The 22513-nt window shown below is 39.8% G+C and overlaps 1 protein-coding gene across 1 annotated transcript in view; it reads right to left on the bottom strand.

The window, feature by feature from the left end:
- Window positions 1-22513, bottom strand: part of MAOA (monoamine oxidase A) — a 73124-nt gene that overhangs the window by 41028 nt on the left and 9583 nt on the right. The window contains exons 2-3 of the mRNA XM_029240493.1: window positions 13920-14014; window positions 4088-4225 (exon numbers count right to left, since the gene is read on the bottom strand). Coding sequence (XP_029096326.1) covers window positions 4088-4225; window positions 13920-14014 — 233 coding nt within the window. The remainder of the gene's footprint in view (window positions 1-4087; window positions 4226-13919; window positions 14015-22513) is intronic.

Here is a 22513-nt window from a genome sequence, read left to right as displayed (position 1 = left end):
AGTGGACACGGGTTCGTGCCCCGGTTCGGGAAGATCCCACATGCCGCGGAGCGGCTGGGCCCGTGAGCCATGGCCGCTGAGCCTGCGCGTCCGGAGCCTGTGCTCCGCAACCGGAGAGGCCACAACAGTGAGAGGCCCGCGTACCGCAAAAAAAAAAAGACACGACAATCAACATCCCTACAAGAGCCTAACACCTTTGGCTTCTTGAGTTTCCTACTGAGAGGGGTTGAAAGTGAAAGTATAATTTTCTTTGACAAAAGAAAAGAGTTCTATGAGTTGGTATGGAAAGGTGTTAAAAGCAGCTTAAAAATATGTTGTCCCGAATCCAAAAGAAACACCCTATTAGAAGCAAGAGGTCAAAGACGCAGTTATATCTGGAAGCATTAAGACAAACTGATCAAAAGTACATCCTCTGCTTTCAATACAGCCTACTGGCTAAAACAAAGTTCACCTCTTAGCAACAACAAAAAAAATTACTTAGTATTCCAGAACACACACGTTCTGAAAAGCCTGTGATTTCAGTCGTTGGCATAGAAACATGGAGTAAATGGCTGTGGGAAGAACAGAACGAATACTCGGAAAAATTGCTTGCTGAGCTGTTACTATCAGGAAAGCCTATGTTGTTTTAAATAAATCTTTATCACACCATCCTCTAAAAACAAATGTGTGGTCTATATTTATAGTCTTGATTTTTATTTAGAGAGGATGTGAAAAGCAGGGAGAAAGTGAGAATGCATGAAAATGTCAATGTCTCCTTTAAAGTAGTTCCTGCAAAATGCCTTGCTCCATCTCTGGCAGTGTTCTCCCTCTTGACACCCTACCTGCATTATTATGATCTGGAGGAACCCATGGAAAGAAAAAAAAAAAAAGAGGAATCAAGTATTTCTTTCTTCTTCTCCAAGACCTGGCACTGCTAAACTTAAGTCTCCACAACTCAATGAAACTAACTCATAAAACGATCGTAATGATGGTGCATCTTCTTTACTAATGCAAGTAATCAATCAATCGATCCAAGAGGCATTCAAGTCCACCTGCTTCCTTTACACCTTCCAAAAGAAAAGAATCCATAGAGAACACTTTAAACATATCTAGCTGACACCACTTCAAAGCCACCTTTTAGGTTAAAGACATGATTAATTTATATTAACTTCACAAATCAGATGTAGTCTCCGAAATAAAGCCGTATTGAATTCACAACATTCATAAAACCTGCTCACTGTAGGAACCAGTCAAGAACCCTATTACATGAGAATCAGGATCTACTAAACCAGAATTAGAATAGAGATTCTATTCACAAGATCCATGAAGGATAAAGGCAGAAATGTTAGCGAATATTATTTATTTACTTATCTCCTCCCTTGAGATGGCAAGCTCCATGTGAGCAGAAACTTGGATCATGTATCCACCGCTGTATTTCCAGCCTACAACAATATCTGGTACAGAGTTGATTGTCCAGTAACGACTTACTGAAACAGTGAATGAATTTAGCATAACCATATGAACCTTCTAAGAATGAAGGAGATAGACTTAGTCTCTGGGGGAAGGGACAGGTTGGAAAACACCACCTAACATCGGTCCCCAGTGCTTCTGAGGCTCAGGCTTGGAACGCCACATAGTCATGTCAAAACTTGCACTGTAAACACAATCTAGCAAAGGCCAAGAATAGTTCCCTGGTGAATACTAAAAATCATCCTAGAGTAGGTTGAAACTGGATGCACTACAGTCTGCTGACAGAAGAAACAATGGAAGCATTCTTTAAGGCTGCACATCAGGAAAATTTAAGACCTGAAGCAATCTGGATCATAAAGAATATGGCTTGGTTTAACTAGACAGTGGCAATCTTCCAGTGATTCACCCACTTCATTTCAGTGTTATTTACAGAAAAGAATACACTGTATTAGATTACAGAAGCTGGGGTTGTCACGAGAGCTGATGCAGGAAGTGTCACAAAAACAATTTGCACTCTTAACCCAATCCACTATCATGCCAGGGGGAAAATGCCTTTTCTTCCCTAGAAGCGAACAGAACAGTGAGAGTTGAGATATTCTTAAATAAGTGGAATTATTTTTTGCTATACAGTTTATCATCAGTCTTACCTGGAATAGTTAGATGAATATCTTTCTGCTTTTTCCCTAATCTGGCCTCCTCACTTTCTAGTTTCCTGGTCATTATAAAAACATCCACTACCCTGAGTATTTCTCATTGCAGAAATGATATGATTTATCAGAAACACTAGCAGAAAGGCACTTATTCAGATAAAATAAATTAATCTCTAACTGATGCACTAGTTTTTTACCTTAACTTTGCTGTCTACCTTGGGTGAAAATATGTGTTCCTTGGCAGGGTAAAGTATGTGAGAGGACGGTTTAATGGTAAGTATTTATTTATTTGCTGCACTGCGCGGCTTGCGGGATCTTACTTCTGCAACCAGGGATCAAACCTGGGCCACGGCAGTGAAACCACCAAGTCCGAACCACTGGACCGCCAGGGAATTCCCGAATAGTATTTCTATTCTTCATCTTTTTATTAGATGAGATTGTCTTAAATGAAAAGAACAGTGTTTAGCATCTTAAATATGTGCTTATTTGTAAGTAAATCCTAAAATTCATGAAGAGCGCATGCTCAGGGGGTAGGCAGACCATTACTAGTTTTATACCTCTGTTCAAGTCACTTTACCTCACTGAACCTCAGTTTTCTCCTCTGTAAAGTAGAGCATAAGTTTGCTCAGATTCCAGGATAATCATCAGACCCATATGCTTCCCAGTTGGACTAGACAGTGAATTTATATGACTGTTTAATTAGCAGTTGAGTGCAAAGGATTTGGTTTCTCTCCCTACATTAAATATGATAATACAGGTAAAAGTGCTCCATAAAGGTTAGTTGCTATTACTCTTACCTTTGTTATCACTTACTAGTCTGGGTAAACAACATGCCGTGCAGAGATGACAAAGTGGGGAAGCAAAGGAGTTTTTCCTTTTTGATCATGGCCTGTTGAAGCCAGCATTCATAAACACTTTGTATAATTCTTTTGTAGTTTCTTCATTTCTCCCTTGACCTCTGAACCTAGTTTTTCTAAAGGCTACTGGTTTGTTTTTTCATGTGTCTCACTGCCAGACTTTCCCAAGCATCCCAAACCAACCCAGATCAGCTATCAGAGTTTCCCAAGATTCCTGATCTCCCTGATTGCACATCGGTGTGCATATACTTCAAGTATCCTTCATTCCCTGCTCTGAAAGGCCCTGAAGATGCCAGACCCACATGATTGCTGCGGTGGAGTGGAGGCTTAAATGTGTCTGTTGAGAAGTGATGTGGTGGTGAGAAGAGGTGTGGGAATCCTGGCATTAGAATGAGTAAATAACCCCTGTCCTGATGACTCTAGTTCCAGGAAATGGGCTACAATGTCAGATCGGAAACTTGATTTCTCAAGGCACATTTCCAGACTCCAGCTGCTCCATGTTTGGCTTCAGTAAGAAAGAATAACATGGGCAACAGCTGCTGTTTCTTGAGTGGATATCAGCACTTAGAGTTTAAACAATCTCTTGTTTAAACAGTAGGAAACTGCACAACTGAGCTAGACTTCCCAAGAGTCATGGCTAGGTGCAGAGAAAATTATCAAAGTGTGCAAAGAAATGTCAGGTAAGGATGAGGATGAATGACCCATTCAAAGTCTTAAGAAGTGGCCTCAAACTGTTGTGTTCCTTGGGGCCTTAGAACTGCCTCATAGGTGCCTCAGGGGCTGCCTGGGCTCTGTGTGTGTGTGTGGGGGGGTCTATTTCTGGTGTCTCCCCCACCTCCAGAGGGAGGGGAAGGAAGGAGTGTAGCCTTCAAGGGCCACAGTGGGTGAGGTGGAGGAGAACCAAGCTGAAGCATGATCACTTGCAGTGATCCAGGAGTCCGCAGGGATTTTTTAAAAGAAGAAGAAAGAAAGATTTTTAAAAAGAAGAAGAAAAGAAAGGCAGAGTACTACTTTAAAGCTGAGAACCTACTTTTATGATTGCTTTGAGAAAAAACAACTAAAAGCAAAACCAAATGCTTTCCCAAATAAAATGCTCCCCTGTTGGTCAGTTGAGTCAAACATCAGGCTTACCTTGACATATTGAACAAGACGCTCATTTACGTTCACTTTGTAAGTTTCTAAACCCAGTTCCTTAGATAACCGTAAGATCCTGTTCTGGGTTGGTCCCACATAAGCCCCGCCAACGTCTACGTAATCAACATGTTGGTTCTGTAGAAACAGAAAAAGTGTCCAGAAGACTTTAGTTAGAACTCTAAAACAGATGTTTCTATGTCTTATAAAAAATAACCCTGTTTATTTTTTACAATTTAAATGTGCCTTACATCTCTCTTATAAAGTGCCACTGAAAATAGCAAATCTTTCTACTCTACTCCAACCCTATAGTACACTCATCATTAAGCAATCCCATTTGTCGAGTTATTGGTGAGGCTGATTCAGCAATAACACGCATAAACAATAAAGAACACTGTAGTACGCCCTGCCGATCTAGATCCTTTTCAAAGCATTTAGCTTTATTTTCTATGCTTTTCTTTGGGGTTGTTGCTGGAGGGGTCACCCAGAGTTTTATTAGACCTAATTCTCTGATTTCCAGCAGATGAAATCTTCAATCAGCCCACACTGGTGGGCTCCTGATTCTATTTTAAAACACTTGCAGGGAAGAATGCATCATAGGAAAAGAGTACCAAAAGGTATGAAAAGATTCATATACCTAAAAAATATTTTATAAATATGCAAACCTTCCTCCATAAACCAAAATTTACTTTCCTCTTCTTAAATGCACTTTTCCATTTTCCTCAGCTGTTTTAGTAACACATTTCCCCATGGTTTAATCAATAAATTGTAAAAAAAATTAATAAATAAAATAAAATTGTGCATTGGTGAGTAATAATTCCTCCATGTGTTTGTAATAACTTCTTATGGGTCTGTTTCTATTTTGTTGTTTATACCAGTTCTAATTCGCGTTGCCGTTTCTCCTTGTTTGCCTGATTATTTTTTATTGTGTCCCACTGACTGAATTTGAGAAAATATAGAAATTATCTGAATCCTGGGAGGATTATATCTTTCTCAGAGAGGATTTATGACTGCTTCTGCCCAGCATCTGGGGACGCTAACAATACTAGATAACTTTATTGCATTTTGTGTGCCTGAGACAATTTGAAGGCAGGTTGAAATGCAACGTGGCCTAGTCCTTTTGCTGTTCACCCTTAGCGCTAGGACACAGTCCAACCCAAAGCACAAGGAGTTTACCAACACATCCCTCCATATACACACACTTTGGTGGGCTCTGGACTTGACCTTCAGTTGCCCTAGCTTTGTAAGACTTTTGAAAAGTACTTCTCAGTCTCTCACTTGCTTCTTCAGTGGTCAGCAAACTCTCACCTCTCCACCCCCAGGGGAAAAAGCAGGTCAATGTTTTCTGGATGTTGGTCTAGTGATTCTTCACTATCTTGTTAGCTCTCTGATGCTTTGAAGGGGTGTGTGTGTGTGTGTGTGTGTGTGTGTGTGTGTGTGTGTGTGTACACAGTGCAATTTGTCTAGTCTCCTTATATGTAGTGGGAGGGTTGGGATAATTTACCTAATCTGTTATTTCCAGAAAATCGATTGTCTAGAATTATGCAACCTTGCCTTCCTGGGGTAATATAACCTGATATTATCTTTCCATTGCAAGATATGCTTTGCTAACATTTTGTTTAGAATTTTTATATCTGTGTTTATAAGTGAGACTGAGATTGCCCCATGATTCTCCTTTCTTCTCCAGCCCTTGTCTGTTTTCTTGTATTACAGTACTGTTAATCTCATGAGTTAGAAATCATACTTCCTTCTGTTCTCTAGAAGGCGTTCGTATATAAATAGAATAATCTCTTCTTTGACCATTAGGTAGAACACACCTGTAGAGCTATCTAGGCTTAATGTTTTCATTGTGGGAAAAATTTAAATTACAGGTTCAATTTATTTTGTGGTTAAAGCACTACTCACGTTTTCTATTTCTTAAATTTCTTTCTATTCTTAAATTATATTTTCTCATCATATATACATTTCATATGTTTCAAAACTATTGCTTTAAAGTTCATGATCTCTTCTTTTCATTTATTTATTGTTTATTGTATCAGTAGTTATATCTTCATTTTCATCCCTTTTATTGTTTAGAGATGTCTCTTTTTCCTTTTCCTTGAAAAATCTTATCAGACACTTGTCTAGTTTTAATAGGACTCTTCAAAGAATCAACCTTTGTTTCATTGATCATCTTTATTGAGTATTTTCTATACCATTGATTTATGCTCTTTTTTCCTCTTTTTTGGATTTTTTATACTCTTAATTTTCTAATTCCTTGCATGCTTAGCTCATTCATTCAACAAAAGAACATACTTTTGTTCTTTTCTAATACAAAAATTTAGGCTATGAATCTTCCTCTAATATGGTTTTAGCTACATCCACAACTTTATTTTAGTATTTCCATTATTGTGCGGTTTTAAGTATTTTCAAATTTCCATTACAATTTCTGTCTAGATCTATGTTTCTAAAAGTTTTGTCATGTTTTAATTTCTACAACTGGAATTTTTTTAGTTATCTTTCTGTCATAACTGCATTGTGGTCAAAGAATATGGATTATATGATATCAATCCTTGAGGCTTACTTTATGACCTAGCACATGGTTGATTTTCAAAGATTTTCCATTTCTGCATGAAAAGAACATAGTCTTCTGTTAAGTAATATGCATGTTTTATACATGTCCATTAGAAAAAGATTAATTGTGCTCAGCCTTTGTTTGCTTCATTTATTATTGACTTAGAAAAGTATGTTAAAAATCCCCTACACTATTGGGCATTTATCTTTGATTCCTGTCAATTTTTGCTTTATATTTTGAGGCTACATTATTCAGTATATACATATACAAGTTTAGAATTGTTTGGTCTTCTGGGTCTTTTATCACTATGTATTGAAACTTAATTCAATGAAACATTTTTTTGTTTAAACCTTATTTTGTCTGATATTAATATAGGTAAAATAGCTTAGATAAGTATTTGTATACTATCTCTTTTTCTATCCTTCGGTTAGAGTTTTCTTTATTCTGACATTTCCCCCCTTTTAACTGAGAAGTTTAGCCCATTTATATTATTATTTCTTTTAAAATGTCTTAACTTTACTTATTTTATTATGGCTTTCCATTTGTCCCACTTTAACAGTTTTATGCCTGATTTCTTCTTTTGGATTAAGGGTTTTCTTCCTTTTGTTTTAAGTTTTTCTTCTACTTGTTTGGAAGTTATACTGTCAGGCCTATTTTTTTTCTAGCTATATTAACATGCATACTTAATATATTCTAAAGTTTATCAATATATTATCTTTCTATTGAAAAATACAAAACCTTCATGCATCAACTGTGATCAACCTTCTTCTAATCTGTAAACCATAAAAGTACCTTACTTCAGGTTTATTTGTCTCCCAACAAATTTGATGTTATTTTGTTTTATTCTGTTGATGTTGCTGAATTTTATTTAAATATTTACCAGTATCTTTGCTCATTGTCTCCTCTTAAATTTCAGACCTTTAATTTGTTATCATTTTCCTTCTTCTTAAAACACAGCCTTTATAATTTCCTCTAATCTGGGTCCTAAACTCTCTATTTTTGTCAGTCTGATAAAAAGATAGTTCTAGCAAGTAACAAATTCTGGTTATTTTCTCTTTCTCTCTCAGAACAGTGAAGATATTGTTTATCTTCTGGCATCTGTTTTTGCTGTTGAAGGGTCACTCAACAGCAATCAATAAGTCTAATTATTGATTTTTTTTAAAGTATGCATAATTTGTCTTTCTCTTTTTTAAAAAAAATTACTTTTAGACTTAAAGGAATTTTTTTAAGATCTCTTTTCTTTGGTATACTGCAGCTTCTGTGTGCGGGTGAGAATTTCTTTTCCTTTTTCATGCTGTGGACTTGTTAGGCTTCCTGGTATCTTCCAACAATGCTGGAAAATCCTCAGCCATTATTTTTTCATACCATCATAACACTATCTTTCATGTCTTAGTTGCTCCTGCCCTTGCCCCACATAACGTATTTTCCAATCTTTATCTCTGAACTGCATTATAGATAATTCCTTCTGATCTAGTTCACTCATTCACTTCAGCTATGTCTAATGCACTGTTTAATCTGTCCCTGAGTTTTTTCATTTTAATCAGTACATTTTCATTTCTAGAAATTATTTTTAAACTACTTGATCATTTTTTTAAGTTTCTTTTCCCTGCTGCTAATTTTAAGCACGTCTTTTCTTTAAAACATGCTACAGTAATTTTTTATTCTGTGTATACTTCAACTATTGCAAAATCTTTCTGGATCATTTTTTCTATTTATTTTCCTTTAGTGCCTTGTTTCCTTGTATGCTGTCACTTTTGACTATGAGTTGCTGATTTTCCTTAGAACTTTTTCTGTGTAAGTTATTTGAGGCCTGGGTGGAAATGATTTGAGTCTATTTCTGCCAGCCACCTTGGCACTTTAAATATTCTGTCCAAGGTTTTTCACACCATATAGGTAGTGTAAATTTAGATTGAAGCCATGGATGAAGGCAAGCTTTATTTTTCTCCCTTTTAGAAGGGTAAGGTTTATTTCTCTTTCACTTTCATGTACAGAGTATAGCACAGGGGATTCCAATTTGGAGTGTTTCCTATTAAATTCCCAGGTTCTGGATTTTATTTCCTGTTCCCTGCATGCCATACAGCCATCACGGTGGAATTGCAGAGTCTTCAGGGTTCAGCAGACATTCAAGGTGAAAGTCAAATTTTGAGCTCATTTAATCCCTAGGCTTCATGTTTTTACTTTGCTTTGGGGATTCATTAGTTCATTCAACAACTATATCTTGAGTGCCTACAAGGTGCCAGGTACTGTTCAAGAAACTTCTGTTACATCAGTGAACAAAATAAAAATCCCTGCTCTCAAGGGGCTTTCGTTTAGTAGGAAGAGACAGAAAATGAACCACAAACATAATAAATAAGTATCTTAGAAGTTGATAACAACAGTGAAAAAGAAAAAAAAAACAACTAGAGAAGGACAGGGCAGATTGAAACTGCAGAGGAGAGGAGGAAAGATTTCAGCTTCAAATACAAGGGACATGTAGGCCTCTGAGAAAAGGTGATATTTGCGTAAAAGACTTGAAGGAGGTGTGGGAGTTATCCATGTGCATATTTGGGACAAGAGCGTTCCTGGCAGAAGAAAGAGCCACTGCAAAGATTCTAAGGGAGAAATCTGCCTGGTGTGTTCAAAGAACACAGGCCAATGTGTCTGGAACAGAGTGAGCAAGGAAAAGAGAACTGGAGATGAGAGTAGAGAAGTTGCAGGGCGGGGGTGGGGGGGAAGGGGGCAGATCATGGTACGCGTCACAAGACATTGAAAGGACACTGGCTTTTACTCTGAGTGAGAAGGGCAGCCTTTGAAAGGTTTTGAGCACAGAAGTGCCAAGATCTGACTTAGGTTTGAAAGGTTCATTCTGGCTGTCGCACTAAGGCTAAGGCTAGATTATAAGGGACAAGGGTAAAAAGCAGGGAAATTATTTAAGAGGCTACTGCAATAATCTGCCCTAGAGATCATGGTGGCTCCCACAGCTGGGCACCACGGAAGTGGAGGGAAGGGTTGAATTCTGGGTATATTTTGAAGGCAGAGCCAAAAGAATTTCCTGACAGAATGAATGTGGGGTCTCACAGTGTTGAGCATGACTCCGAGTTTTTTTGGGAGTTGCCATCCTCCTTTACCGGGAAGGCTGCTGGAATAGTGTTCTTTTTTTTTTTTTTAATCAGTTTATTGGATTTGTTTGTTTCTTTTTTTAAATATAAATTTATTTGTTTATTTTTGGCTGTGTTGGGTCTTCTTTGCTGCACACGGGCTTTCTCTAGTTGCGGCGGGAGGGGGCTACTCTTCGTTGTGGTGCGTGGGCTTCTCACTGTGGTGGCTTCTCTTGTTGCAGAACACAGGCTCTAGGCACGCAGGCTCAGTAGTTGTGGCTCGTGGGCTCTAGAGCGCAGGCTCAGTAGTTGTGGCACACAGGCATAGTTGCTCTGCGCGGCATGTGGGATCTTCCTGGGCCAGGGCTCGAACCCATGCTCCCTGCATTGGCAGGCAGATTCTTAACCACTGCGCCACCAGGGAAGCCCCTGTTTCTTTTGTTTTATTTTGCTATTGAGTTGTATGAGTTCCTTATAATTTGTTATTAACCCCTTATCAGATAGATGGTTTCCAAATATTATCTACCATACTGGTTGGCTGCCTTTCATTTTGTTCATGGTTTCTTGTGCTGGGGATAAGCTTTTAATTTTTATTTTATTTATTTATTTATTTAGGCCATGCCACACGACATGCGGGATCTTAGTTCCCCGACCAGGGATCGAACCCGTGCCCCCTGCAGTGGAAGTGCAGAGTCTTAACCACTGGACCACCAGGGAAGTCCCTAGAATAGTGTTCTTGATGAAGAAGAAAAGAAACTCAGTTTGGATGTGTGAAGTTTGAGATGTCTGTTCAACGTCCAGGAGATCTGCAAACTTCTAACTTCAGGGTAGCACAGTATATTTTATTCAGCATTTTAAGAGGGAGAGTCAATCAGGCTTCCACTCTGCCATAATACCAGAAGTGATCTGTTCCTTTGACTTCTTTCATCTGTCCCTCATATAATCCTAACTTTCCCTTTTACTAACTATTGGTGTTGTGCTCCAAACCTTCTCTAGTCTCCAACATCCTTTTTAAGACAGGAAGCACAAAACTGAAGTCAGTATTCCAATAAAATTTAACAAAGACAGTAACCGAATTCTTGGGAGTTTCCAAAAAAGATGTCTTTAGAACACAGACACTATAAAGTAAATAATCCTAAGTGAAGTAGTAAAAAGCATGAGGCGTTTTACAGAATGCTTCTTTACAAAGTCGAAACATTTGAAAGGAGGTGCCCCAGATTCAGCATGAAGATACTGGAACTGTAATACCATATTCTGCTATGTTGCCCCTCAGTCTTTAGGATCTTGCATTTGATCTCATTATTCAGCCTTTGAAGAGGCCACAAACACGCAACTATATTAGGAAACAAATAACACCAACCCTGTGGTAGCCTTGCAGGCATTTCAACTTAATTAATTTGGTCCTGAAGAATTATGGGGGAATCACACTAGGAAAAATTGGGAGGTTCTGAACAAATAGAAGATCTATTTGAACAGTTGCCAAATGACAATATCAAATTTGACATTTCGATACTTAAAGATCTAGAGTAATTTTTATGGCATCTCCTCCCCAAATCCTAATTGATTATTCTAGTAGAAGCAACTGTAAGAATATTAAATTCAGTTTCTGATTAAATACCATTTCTGTCCCTGCTTTGTAAAGCCCCCCCTTTTTCCCTTCTATTTATTTTAAATCTTATAGATGTCAAGTCCTACTTTCTAAGCATTTCAGAGTTCCTCTCTCACATACCTAAAGGGAATTTTAATATGATGCCTAATACGCAATAGTTCCTGTATGGTGCTGACATATATAAATGATGTAGCATGAAAAAGCAGCCTGGGACAATAACATAGATGGGGATAAGCATGTTGGAATTCTCATTTCCCTTGTACAAAGAAACTTGTTCTTAACTGAAAAATCCGTAACACGACGGATGCTCCTATTTAATAACCAAAAGGTTTTAGAGATAAGAAAAGTAGGGCAAAGGGACAACTTAATACCTATCTCCAAAATAAAGGAATGTTTTTCAGAAAACGACAGGAGAATCATATGTAACAAGCTGGTACAGGCAGAATATGCAATCTTTCTTTTGCACTACAACACATTGCCTTCAATTAGAACTTGAAGTTGGAGGGAGCTTCAAGTACATTTAGATTATATCTCACTGCCCAGATGAGAAAAGTGACATGTAAAGTGCTAATAGTACTTACCCAAGGTATGACAGTGTGTCGGGCCGGTACAGGGGCCAGAATCCCAGTCTCCTCACTCCCAGACCAATAGCCTCTCAGAGGACTACATCTGAGGAGGTACTCAAATTCTCCAAATGCAATTAATCTGGATTCACATTAATTTAAAGCAAGTGAGCATACACCAAAGAGCAGCACTTCTGTAGCATCCCCTACGGATCTTATCAAAATGCAGAGTCAGATTCAGCAGGTCTGGGACAGGACCTGAGATTCTGCATTTCTATCAAGTTCCAGGGTGATTCCGAGGCTGCTGGCCCACAGGTTACTTTGAGTAGCAAGGCTGTAGGGTACTCTTAGAGCTGAGCAAGGTAAAAATAGGCTTATGATACATCCCTGTACATCTAAAAAGGCAGAAAGTGAATGACAGAAGGGGAGCTTGGCTTGGGGTGACTGAAACGGCTGGTACAATATCCTAGTTCAGATGTTGGTTGGCTATTTCATATCCATTTATATTCCCCCTTTCCCATGCCTGCTTCTATTATGCAGCCTGGAAATGTTAAAGACTTGCTTTCCCAGGCTCCCTAGCAGCTCAGGGTAGCTGTGTGCCCCGAACCTAGCCAATGAGACTATAAAGCAAATGTCTGCTGGGGTCTTCTGGTAAAGGAAAGGCTTTGTTGCAGATAAGACTGGGGCCGCCTCTTCACGCTCTTTCCTGCCTTGAGTGAGGACTTGATGCTGACAGATGCTGCAGCCATCTGGTTACCATTAGGCAATAAGCCAACAGGAAAAGAATGGCTGAGCAGAAAGACAGAAAGAGCCTAAAGATTCTATGACAAAGCTGAACCCCGGCCCCAGCCTGGACTACCTACCACTGGACTTCTTCTTATGTAAAATAACTGAATGTTTGTATTGCTTAACCCATTGTTATGATCACTGCATAAGCCATTCTGTTATAAATCTGACACATCTCCTAATTAGATAGAGGCTTCCTGTCCTTCCAGTCACTTCAACAGTCTGTTTTTGTCCTTACTGCCAATCTCCAGCCTTCAGCGCTCTGTTTCTGTGCTCTAGCAAGGGGGCTCATTAGTGACCTTCTAAATGCCAAACACAAGGGCCCCTACTCAGCCTTCATCCTGTGTCAAATGCCCCTGGCATCTGATTCGATGTATCACCCCTTCTCTTTCCTCCGCTGATTTTCATGGCACTGCCCTAATCTGGTCTTCCTCCCCAGCCTCCACTGCTTCTCTCTGGCTCCTCTGCCTCTGCACCCCCTTTAAATCTTAATGTTCCCCAAACTTCCATCTTTGTCCGTACTTCCTTTCTACCTTACCTTCTTCCCTGTGTACTTTCATCAGTTCCAGATTTCAACATCCTGCAACCATTTCTTCAAATAGTAGTAAACACCAGTTAGCATGCATTTTTCCAAAACGGTGATGTAAGCCCAGGTATAAAAAGGCAGTGATGTAGCAAGAACTGGGCTTCCTTATGTCTAGCTGACCCCACCGGAGCAGCACACCTCTTAGGGAACAAGGACTAAGGAAAAATCGACACAGAAATATGCTACATTTGCCTCTGCTTACTGTGGTCACACTTCTTTTAAGTTGTGTATTCTTGGATAAATAAATAAGGAACCTATACTGTGTGTGTATGTCTGTGTGTGTGTGTGTGTGTGTGTGTGTGTGTGTGTGTGGTGAACGTACAGTCACTTCAAGTCCAGCCCAACCGTAACCTCACCTGAGACGCTATATACTCTATTTAGGTCTCTAGTATGGAAATGATGACGCTGTATTGAAGTTATTTGTTCACGTTTGTTTTCTTCACTAGAATGTAAGCTACTGAAGGTCAGAAGCTGTCACTCTTTGGTGGGTGCTTGTTGAAAAGAACAGATACTTATTTAATGCAGTAGTTTAGGGTTATGGAGGACCAACGGCTTAACTGCATAAACTCTTGAGATTTCCTCCAGCTCTGTGACTTCCAGTGACCCCCATCTCTAGTTTGTGTGAGATTTTATACGTTAAGTATTAAAATCATTTACCCTCACTGTGTATGTTCTTCCTCCAACTCTGTCCCGGGCTTCTAAAACCAAAACATTAACTTCATGTTCTGCTAAGAGTTTGGCGGCAGATAATCCTAAAAGGAAAAAAAAGGAAAACAAAGTCGAGGAACATATTAACACCTATATGTGAAACATTCAACATTTAAACAGGTCTACATATAATATAAATGCAGGTATCAGACACAATTCATTGACTGTGCTATCTAATAAATTCTGAGCACACTGTGATGAACTGAGCCACCAATTTTATAATCTAGCATATATTACATTATCTATCATAAGTTAATTTTATTATCTATCATAAGGTTGGTTGAAAAAATGTAATAATTTAAAAAATATATTTGGGGGGTTTTGGTGATAATCATATGTAAGGGAATTTGTTGAACCCCTAAATCAACCCTTATCACGCCACTCTTCTAGAAATCCTGATTGTATAAACAGAAGTATGTTTTCCTGGAAATTCCCCCTGGCTTACACCAGCCCCCAGTATCTCTGTGCTTTTCTCAATTTAAACCCCCCCTATAATGACCTCCTATCATTTAAACCTGGATTACATGCTTGCTATATCATGTTTTCCCCACTAGATTAAAAGTTACCAAAGGCAGGAACCATGTTTCATACTTTATTTATTGGCTCAAAGCTGAGTACAGGCTTTCACTCATAAACAAAAACCTTCATAGAAGATAGATTTTTAAACCCAGTATAGTAAGGGAATCCCCTGGCAGTCCAGTGGTTAGGACTTGGTTCTTTCACTGCCGTGGCCCTGGTTCAATCCCTGGTCAGGGAACTAAGATCCTGCAAGCCACACAGTACAGCTCAAAAAAGGCAAAACACAAGCAAACAAAAGTATAGTAATACCAGAAAAGTAGAGGAAAGTGTTGTGGATTAACATTATATCAAGGGTGCATGTTATCAACATGACTTATCACTGATGTTAATCTTGTTCACCTGGCTGAGGTAATGTTTGCCAGGTTTCTCCACTGTAAAGTTATTCTTTTTTTCCCCTTCCATGCTATACTTTTTGGAAGGAAGTCTATGTACAGCCTGCACTTAAGAAGTAGGGAGGTATGTCCTACTTCCTTGAGGGTGGAGTATCGACATAAATGATTTGAAATTCATCTGCACAGGAGATTTGCCTCTTCTCTCCCATTTATTTATTTACTTAACCACTGACTTATACCCCTATGGAGTCATACATAGTTGTTTTATACTTTGGGCTATAGTCCAATACTATGTTATTTATTTTGTTGCTCAAATTGTTTCAGCTTTGGTCACTGGGAAGCTCTTGTGTCCCTCTGATGTGCCTGCATCATTATGTGTGTATGCGTGTGTTTGAGCACTTCCTTACTTTCTGGCATTAAGAGATGTTCCAGGCTCTTCTTGTCTTTCTCTGCCCAGCCCTACAATCAGCTATTTCTTCAGTGAGCCTTGGTTCCTTTTATTGGAGAACAGTATTAGAAATCAAGATCTGGGTTCTAGGTGTGCCCATCACTACTGGGCTATCATTGCTTCTGGGACTTCTCAGCTCACAGAGTAAGGAAATAAATGTCTGTATTCACATTTTTAAATCTATCAATACATTTTTGCACTTCAAATGCTATCTTATACCTAGTTATCTTTATCCTCCTGTTACAAAAAATACGAAGCAGACTACACAGATAAACATATTTCAAGGAGAAAAAAAAATGTTAGAATATTAGGGTGAAAGGGAAATAAGAATGACACCAGGGATAAGTTTAGTAAAATGATACAAATGATACCTCAATATGTATACCAGTGGTTGAGGAGAGGAACTATTCTTAGTGATTTTAAAACTCAGTAACTTGACAGTTCTAATGGTATATATCCTAAAGACAAAAAAGAGCTGCAAACATTTTGTTCAGTAATCATTTTGTGGGTGCTAGGATTAGAACTATTATTTTGAGGCCATTATGTATATAATGCAGAATAAAGCAAATGAGTAATCAGGCTGCTGTCACTGAGATCCAGGGTTTTGGGCCTGGAGATCAGGAAATTTAGATGAAAGAACAATGAAATTAAGGGCAAATTTAGGGCAGGAAATATACAAGATGGGTCTGGAACCTCAAGTCACCAGAAAGCAAGGAGGCTAACAGAGACCACGAGGAGTGTGACAAAGAGGCTCAGAAACCTACCTAGGTGAACTCCCACTGGCTAGAGATGGAACAATTTGAGTATCAAGTAAAAATAACAGGGACTTCCCTGGTGGCACAGTGGTTAAGAATCCACCTACCAATGCAGGGGACTCGGGTTTGAGCCCTGGTCTGGGAAGATCCCACATGTCACAGAGCAACTAAGCCTGTGTGCCACAACTACAGAGCCCGCGTGCCACAGCTACTGAAGCCCGTGTGCCTAGAGTCCGTGCTCCGCAACAAGAGAAGCCACCGCAATGAGAATCCCGCGCACCGCAACAAAGAGTAGCCCCCACTGGCTGCAACTAGAGAAAGCCCGCGTGCAGCAAGGAAGAGCAAACGCAGCCAAAAATAAATAAATAAATAATAACAAAGGCAATGGCTTAAATCCACTCATAATAATACTAAACAAACAAACAAAACCTCTCATTGGTCACCTTTGGAGAATGCTAAGGAACAAACTTATCATTTAAAAAAACAAAAAAGGGTCTTCCCTGGTGGCGCAGTGGTTGAGAGTCCGCCTGCCAATGCAGGGGACACGGGTTCGTGCCCCGGTCCGGGAAGATCCCACATGCCGCGGAGCGGCTGGGACCGTGAGCCATGGCCGCTGAGCCTGCGCGTCCGGAGCCTGTGCTCCGCAACGGGAGAGGCCACAACAGTGAGAGGCCCGCGTACCGCAAAAGAACAAAAAAACCCCAAAAAACAATTTGGCATTCATTCTACCCTCCTTATTTGCACCAAACCTCAAGGCAACCAAATAGCTAACAAAGGGAGGTTTCGCTGTATAAAAGTATGCTAGCTCATAAGTGAAGACAGGAATAATTAGAACATCAGCATTTTGCAACCCCTAATGAATTAATAGATCTGGTGCAATGATTGTCAACAGCTGCTAACATGACAAAAAAAAGAGATAACCAGATGTTACTTGCCTCTTAATGGAAGCACATACCACCATGTATGAAGTAGTTACAAAGAAGGAAGGAAGGAAGGAAGGAAGGAAGGGAGGGGGGGAGGGTGGGGAGAAAGGGAAGGAGCAAACAATCTAAATTCTAATGTGATCCAGCCTCTAGATCTGATACTTAGGGGCCAGAAAAACATGTTAAATAATACCACTGGGATGCAATCAACAAAATCTAGATTATAGGATTTATACAGGAGTACCCTGGGTTTTTCTGTTTGTTTTTTAAAACAACTCGCCCCCTCCTGCTCTCTTTCTCCTTTCTTCACCAGCTTTTCCTACAATAAACCTCTTACATGGCTAGTTATGTCTTGATGTCTGCTCTCAGAGAAGCCAGACTGACAACAGTATTTTGTTCATACACAGAATGGTATGAAATATACATAGCCAGAGTCAAGGATGAGTTTGGGTCTGTAAGATCTAAAATGCAGGGAGGCTAAACCATAATATCCAGCACTGCTGTCTGCTAATGTTTGTATGTATTTTTGACTCCTTCAAGTACAGTGTACCCTTACACTGCTGACATCCACCCAAGATTTAGGTGTGCAACGAATATTTGGAATCTGCTCACAAAGAAAGGCATCCCGTGACAGTTTAAATAAATGCAAACTAATGTCTGCAAACCTTGGTGCAATGTGCTTTCTGGGACACAGCCAAAGGCTTCTTCTGCTGACCATCATAAAAAAAAGGATGAAGGTGTAATGAAAAACATGTTTATGCATAAATCTTTGTTGTTATGTCTGACTATTTCTGTAGGATTAAGTCTTAGAACAGAGATTACTAGGTCAAAAGATTTGAATAATTTTTAGGCTCAAAGCACCACTCTGTACTTAAAAGCAGAGAAACTCAAGATGCAAAAAGTTGAATTTCTTCCCAGTTCCCCTTAGTCAATCTAACCATAAACCAATTAGATAGATAAAAACACCCTTGGGTTTGCTAGAATTACTCGAGTAGCTCCTCTTCTGAAGAGAAGCAGAGGTGGCTCTGAATTCCAGCAGCAGTGGGACCTGCAGCTGTCCAGCCCCCAGAGGCAGCCTGGCAGTTGGTTTAGCACTTTACATCCTACAGATCAATTTCAGGTGCCCTTCCTGTTGCCTCTCACAACCATTCTTCAGAATAGATTTCATTACCCCATATTCCAGATAAGGATACCAAGTGCTTGATATGCCCACAACAAAGTCTCCTGACAAGTGAAAATTTTTACTTCTTACACCCTCACTTATAAGGCTGAAGCCTTAATAAAATTGAATCTAGTGTGTAATTCTCAACAAGTTTGGTGAGTGGGGTTCAGTGCCAATAGTAAATAAACACTACTCCAGAGGCTAAAGGAGGGGAGGGAAGCAGGGCTAGCTGAGCCAGGACAAATGAGCACACCAGTGACAAAGGTCGTTTCGCACTTTGGCATTTAAGGATATAAACAAAATTAAAAAGGTGGATGGACCTAGAGTCTGTCATACAGAGTGAAGTAAGTCAGAAAGAGAAAAACAAATACTGTATGCTAACATATGTATATATGGATTCTAAAAAAAAAAAAATGGTTCTGAAGAACCTAGGGGCAGGACAGGAGTAAAAACACAGACGTTTTAGAGAAGGACTTGAGGACATGGGGAGGGGGAAGGGTAAGCTGGGACAAAGTGAGAGAGTGGCATGGACATATATACACTACCAAATGTAAAACGGATAGCTAGTGGGAAGCAGCCGCATAGCACAGGGAGATCAGCTCGGTGCTTTGTGACCCCCTAGAGGGGTGGGAGGGAGGGAGACACAAGAGGGAAGAGATATGGGGACATATGTATATGTATAACTGATTCACTTTGTTATACAGCAGAAACTAACACACCATGTAAAGCAATTATACTCCAATAAAGATGTTAAAAAAATTCCCAAAATAACAAACAAACAAACAAAAAGCTGAAAAAAAAAATGGTTGGTCTGCATTACAGGAAAATGATTGGCCCTATCCTGGCAAGGAAAGTTTAAGCTCTTAGTTTGAGAAATAAGGAACATGTTTAAAACATTTAAAAGGGATTCCAGAAAAATGGTTTCCAAAAGGTCTTGGAATTTGAAGGGGGAAGATTTAAGTCATTTAGAAAAATATTTTTTTAAATGCTGAAAAAACTGGGGGGGGGGGGTACTGTTTCAGTTTGCATGTTTATTGTGAAGAAGACTCTGATAAGGAACCTCCATGGTAATTTAAAGCTAGAAAATACAGAATATGGAAATACAATCAAGATGCCATTAGAAAAAGTTATTTTTGAATAATAACTAATAACTAATTTTGAATAAATAACTCAGTAAGTCATAAATAAAGCACAGGCAAACACTTGCAGTCCAGAAAGGCTTTTTCTAATATATTGACTGTGGCTGTCTGTTGATTCGAATGGAAAAAAAAAAAAACCTAAGATAATGTCTGCTTACATCTTGAATCAGGCATCTTGAATTATATTCCTTAATTCTTTTTTGTTATTATTCTGTGTATCACTGTGCATCCTACCCTCCCCTCACTACAAAATTCAGTAATCACTTATAGAAAAAAAATCGTATGTCAACTCCACAGATTAGTTTAAGGGCTTTTGACATAAACTTCAAAATAAATAAATAAAAGCCTGTCTTTTTTTTTGGTAAATGGGATAAAACTGTTAGAAAAGAAAAGGTTTTTTTTGTTTTGTTTTGTTTTTTTAAGAAAAGGTTTTTAAGTCTGAAGGTAAGTCACCAAATACAATGTAGCTACTAAAAAACAGATTTTAAAATCAAATATTTTTTTACTTTCAAATCAAATATTTGTTATGAAAAGAGAAAATCTCATATTAAACCTATTTCATCTTGTTCCAAAGAAATATAGATTAGCCAAAGCTGAGAGCATTGTGCATTACAGCTCCTCCTGTCATTCATTTTCTATCATTTAATGGACACATAGAATCTAGGACAATAGAAGAAGCCTGCTTCCCACCCACCTCTCTTGGCACCCCTCCCCACCTCCAAGACAGGGAAAGGGTTTAGCACAGGGGCTTGCTGGTAAATGGTTAACAACCATCCCTGGCCTCAGGGGATGGAGGGGACTCCTGATTTGCAGCATTTGGGTTTCCATGGTGTATATACACTCTCCACATGGCTGATTCAAAATCACCAGTGTGATTACTACCAATGTGATATCATTGACCGTGAAACTGGGAAGAGAAGTGTTCAATCAGGATCAGTCCTTTCATGACAGTAGAAGCTGGCTCCAACACACACTGTCAGACCTATAGACTCCTGGCCTCAGGTCAAGTCTCAAGTCTGGGAGAGAGTCTATTAGATCGGCAAGTGTATGAGATTCATTGGTGTCCTAGACTCTCAAGTGTCCTAGTGTCTAGCCTGTGAATCTCCCATGGGTGTGTTTGAAGGAAGAGGTCTAAGCGGGCACAGGCAAAATATCCCTGCCCCTGCACCAAGAGCTCTTCCTCTCCCAAATCATGGCAAACTGAGCCCATTAGGAGGAAAAGAACCCCAAACTCCCAAATGTCCTGTGGTTTTCTGTGACAGTAGAGAGCCTGGAGAAGCTAAATGCACAGAGTTTGTTAAAGCCCTATTATGTACATAAGGATCTGATCACTTTCAAAATGCAAAAACCTGAAAAAGGGAAAATAGCAGATTATGGCACAAGAGAAACTTTAATCACTTTGCAATTAAGTATTTTAAATAGGGATAATGAGTTTAAAACATGGGCTTCCCTGGTGGCGCAGTGGTTGTGAGTCCGCCTGCCGATGCAGGGGACACGGGTTCGTGCTCCGGTCCGGGAAGATCCCGCATGCCGCGGAGCAGCTGGGCCTGTGAGCCATGGCCGCTGAGCCTGCGCGTCCAGAGCCTGTGCTCCGCAACAGGAGAGGCCACAACAGTGAGAGGCCCGCGTACCGCAAAAAAACAAAACAAAACAAAACAATATGGGCTTCCCTGGTGGTGCAGTGGTTAAGAATCCGCTTGCCTGTGCAGGGGACACGGGTTCGAGCCCTGGTCCGGGAAGATCCCACGTGCCGCGGAGCAACTAATCCCGTGCGCCACAACTACTGAGCCTGCGCTCCAGATACCGCGAGCCACAACTACTGAAACCCGCGCCTAGAGCCTGTGCTCCGCAACAAGAGAAGCCACCACGATGACAAGCCCGCGCACTGCAACGAAGAGTAGCCCCCGCTCTCTGCAACTAGAGAAAGCCCGCACCCAGCAACGAAGACCTAATGCAGCCAAAAATAAATAAATAAAATAAATAAATTTATTTAAAAAAACCCAACAATATAATTCCTCTTCTGGTTTCTCTCTCTTCAACCATTTGGGTTTTAGAGAAACCAACATAAAATAGGTCAATGGATTTATTAGAGAGGCTTAAAAAAAAAAAAACACCAAGTCTGCTAAAAGCACACCTCATATGAGAGTTCAGGCAATTGTTAATCCTGGTTATTAGATCAGGAGAGCCTGGGTGAGATGATGTATCCAGCCAGCAGTGCTGTTGCCATGGCAACCTCAAACCAAGCTCCAGCTTCTTAAAGCCACTGCCCATGGAAACTGTTTCCACAGATTCTGCAGTGCTTCCAATGTCCTGAGATGGTTACATCCCCACAGAAATGGGATAGGAAACGATTTAAGCCACACAGCACACCTGGAGAAGGAATTAATATCAGCAACAAAGTCTTTGAGGAAATGGTCCTTTGCTTCCTGGGCTATAAATGTGTACCCCTGCCTTCTCTACCTCACCAAGGGCTCTTTCCTTTACTTCTTCAAGTACACTCACATTACGAAAAAAGAGAAATTTGTCCATTTGACTCGTGCTACCCTTTCCAGTTCAATTACTGATTTTCCTTCTACAACAAATGATTAGAACAAACCTTGAAATGTAGCATATTCCTCATGAAAAATGTCCAGTGACCCCACTTTCAATACGGACAAGTGATATAGTCATCTGTCACAAGCTGCTGTATTTTTCTTCTTAGCACACATCACCACCTGGCACTCTATATACATCTGCTGCTTCCAACCACTGCAGTCTTAGCCACTCTTGTCCAAACCATTGTGGCCTTTTGCCCTTGTCCAAGGCAACATGACCTCTTGCCCAGAGATCTGCCTCTTAAGTAGTGTGTTATATGTGTTAGACACCTTTGCATCCCTAGAATAGAGCCTACCGTGTTGCAGGTGCTCAAACACTCATTGCAATGAACAGAGGAACCACATACCAAGAAAAGAAAACCATGCTCACCTGGATGAGGGCAATGGGGAAGTTTCTAATGCTACTTAGATTATATTTATCTCAAGTAGCTAAGAAAGACTGACAAGGACAGGGTGTCTGGTCATTTAAACCTTTATGCCCAAGTAAATTCGCAGATTCTTAATACTACTAGTACATTTTCTGGTCTTTGAACCAGTATTACGCTTTTTTTAGCAAAAGAGAATGGAGAATATCAATGTGCACACAAACTTGTCCCCGATACATACATACA

This window comes from Monodon monoceros, unplaced genomic scaffold (assembly GCF_005190385.1).
Source record: "Monodon monoceros isolate NGI ecotype Baffin Bay Population unplaced genomic scaffold, NGI_Narwhal_1 Super_Scaffold_22, whole genome shotgun sequence".
Lineage (NCBI taxonomy): Eukaryota > Metazoa > Chordata > Mammalia > Artiodactyla > Monodontidae > Monodon > Monodon monoceros.
The sequence above is the reverse complement of the archived record's forward strand: the minus strand, read 5'-3'. Positions and strand labels throughout refer to the sequence as shown.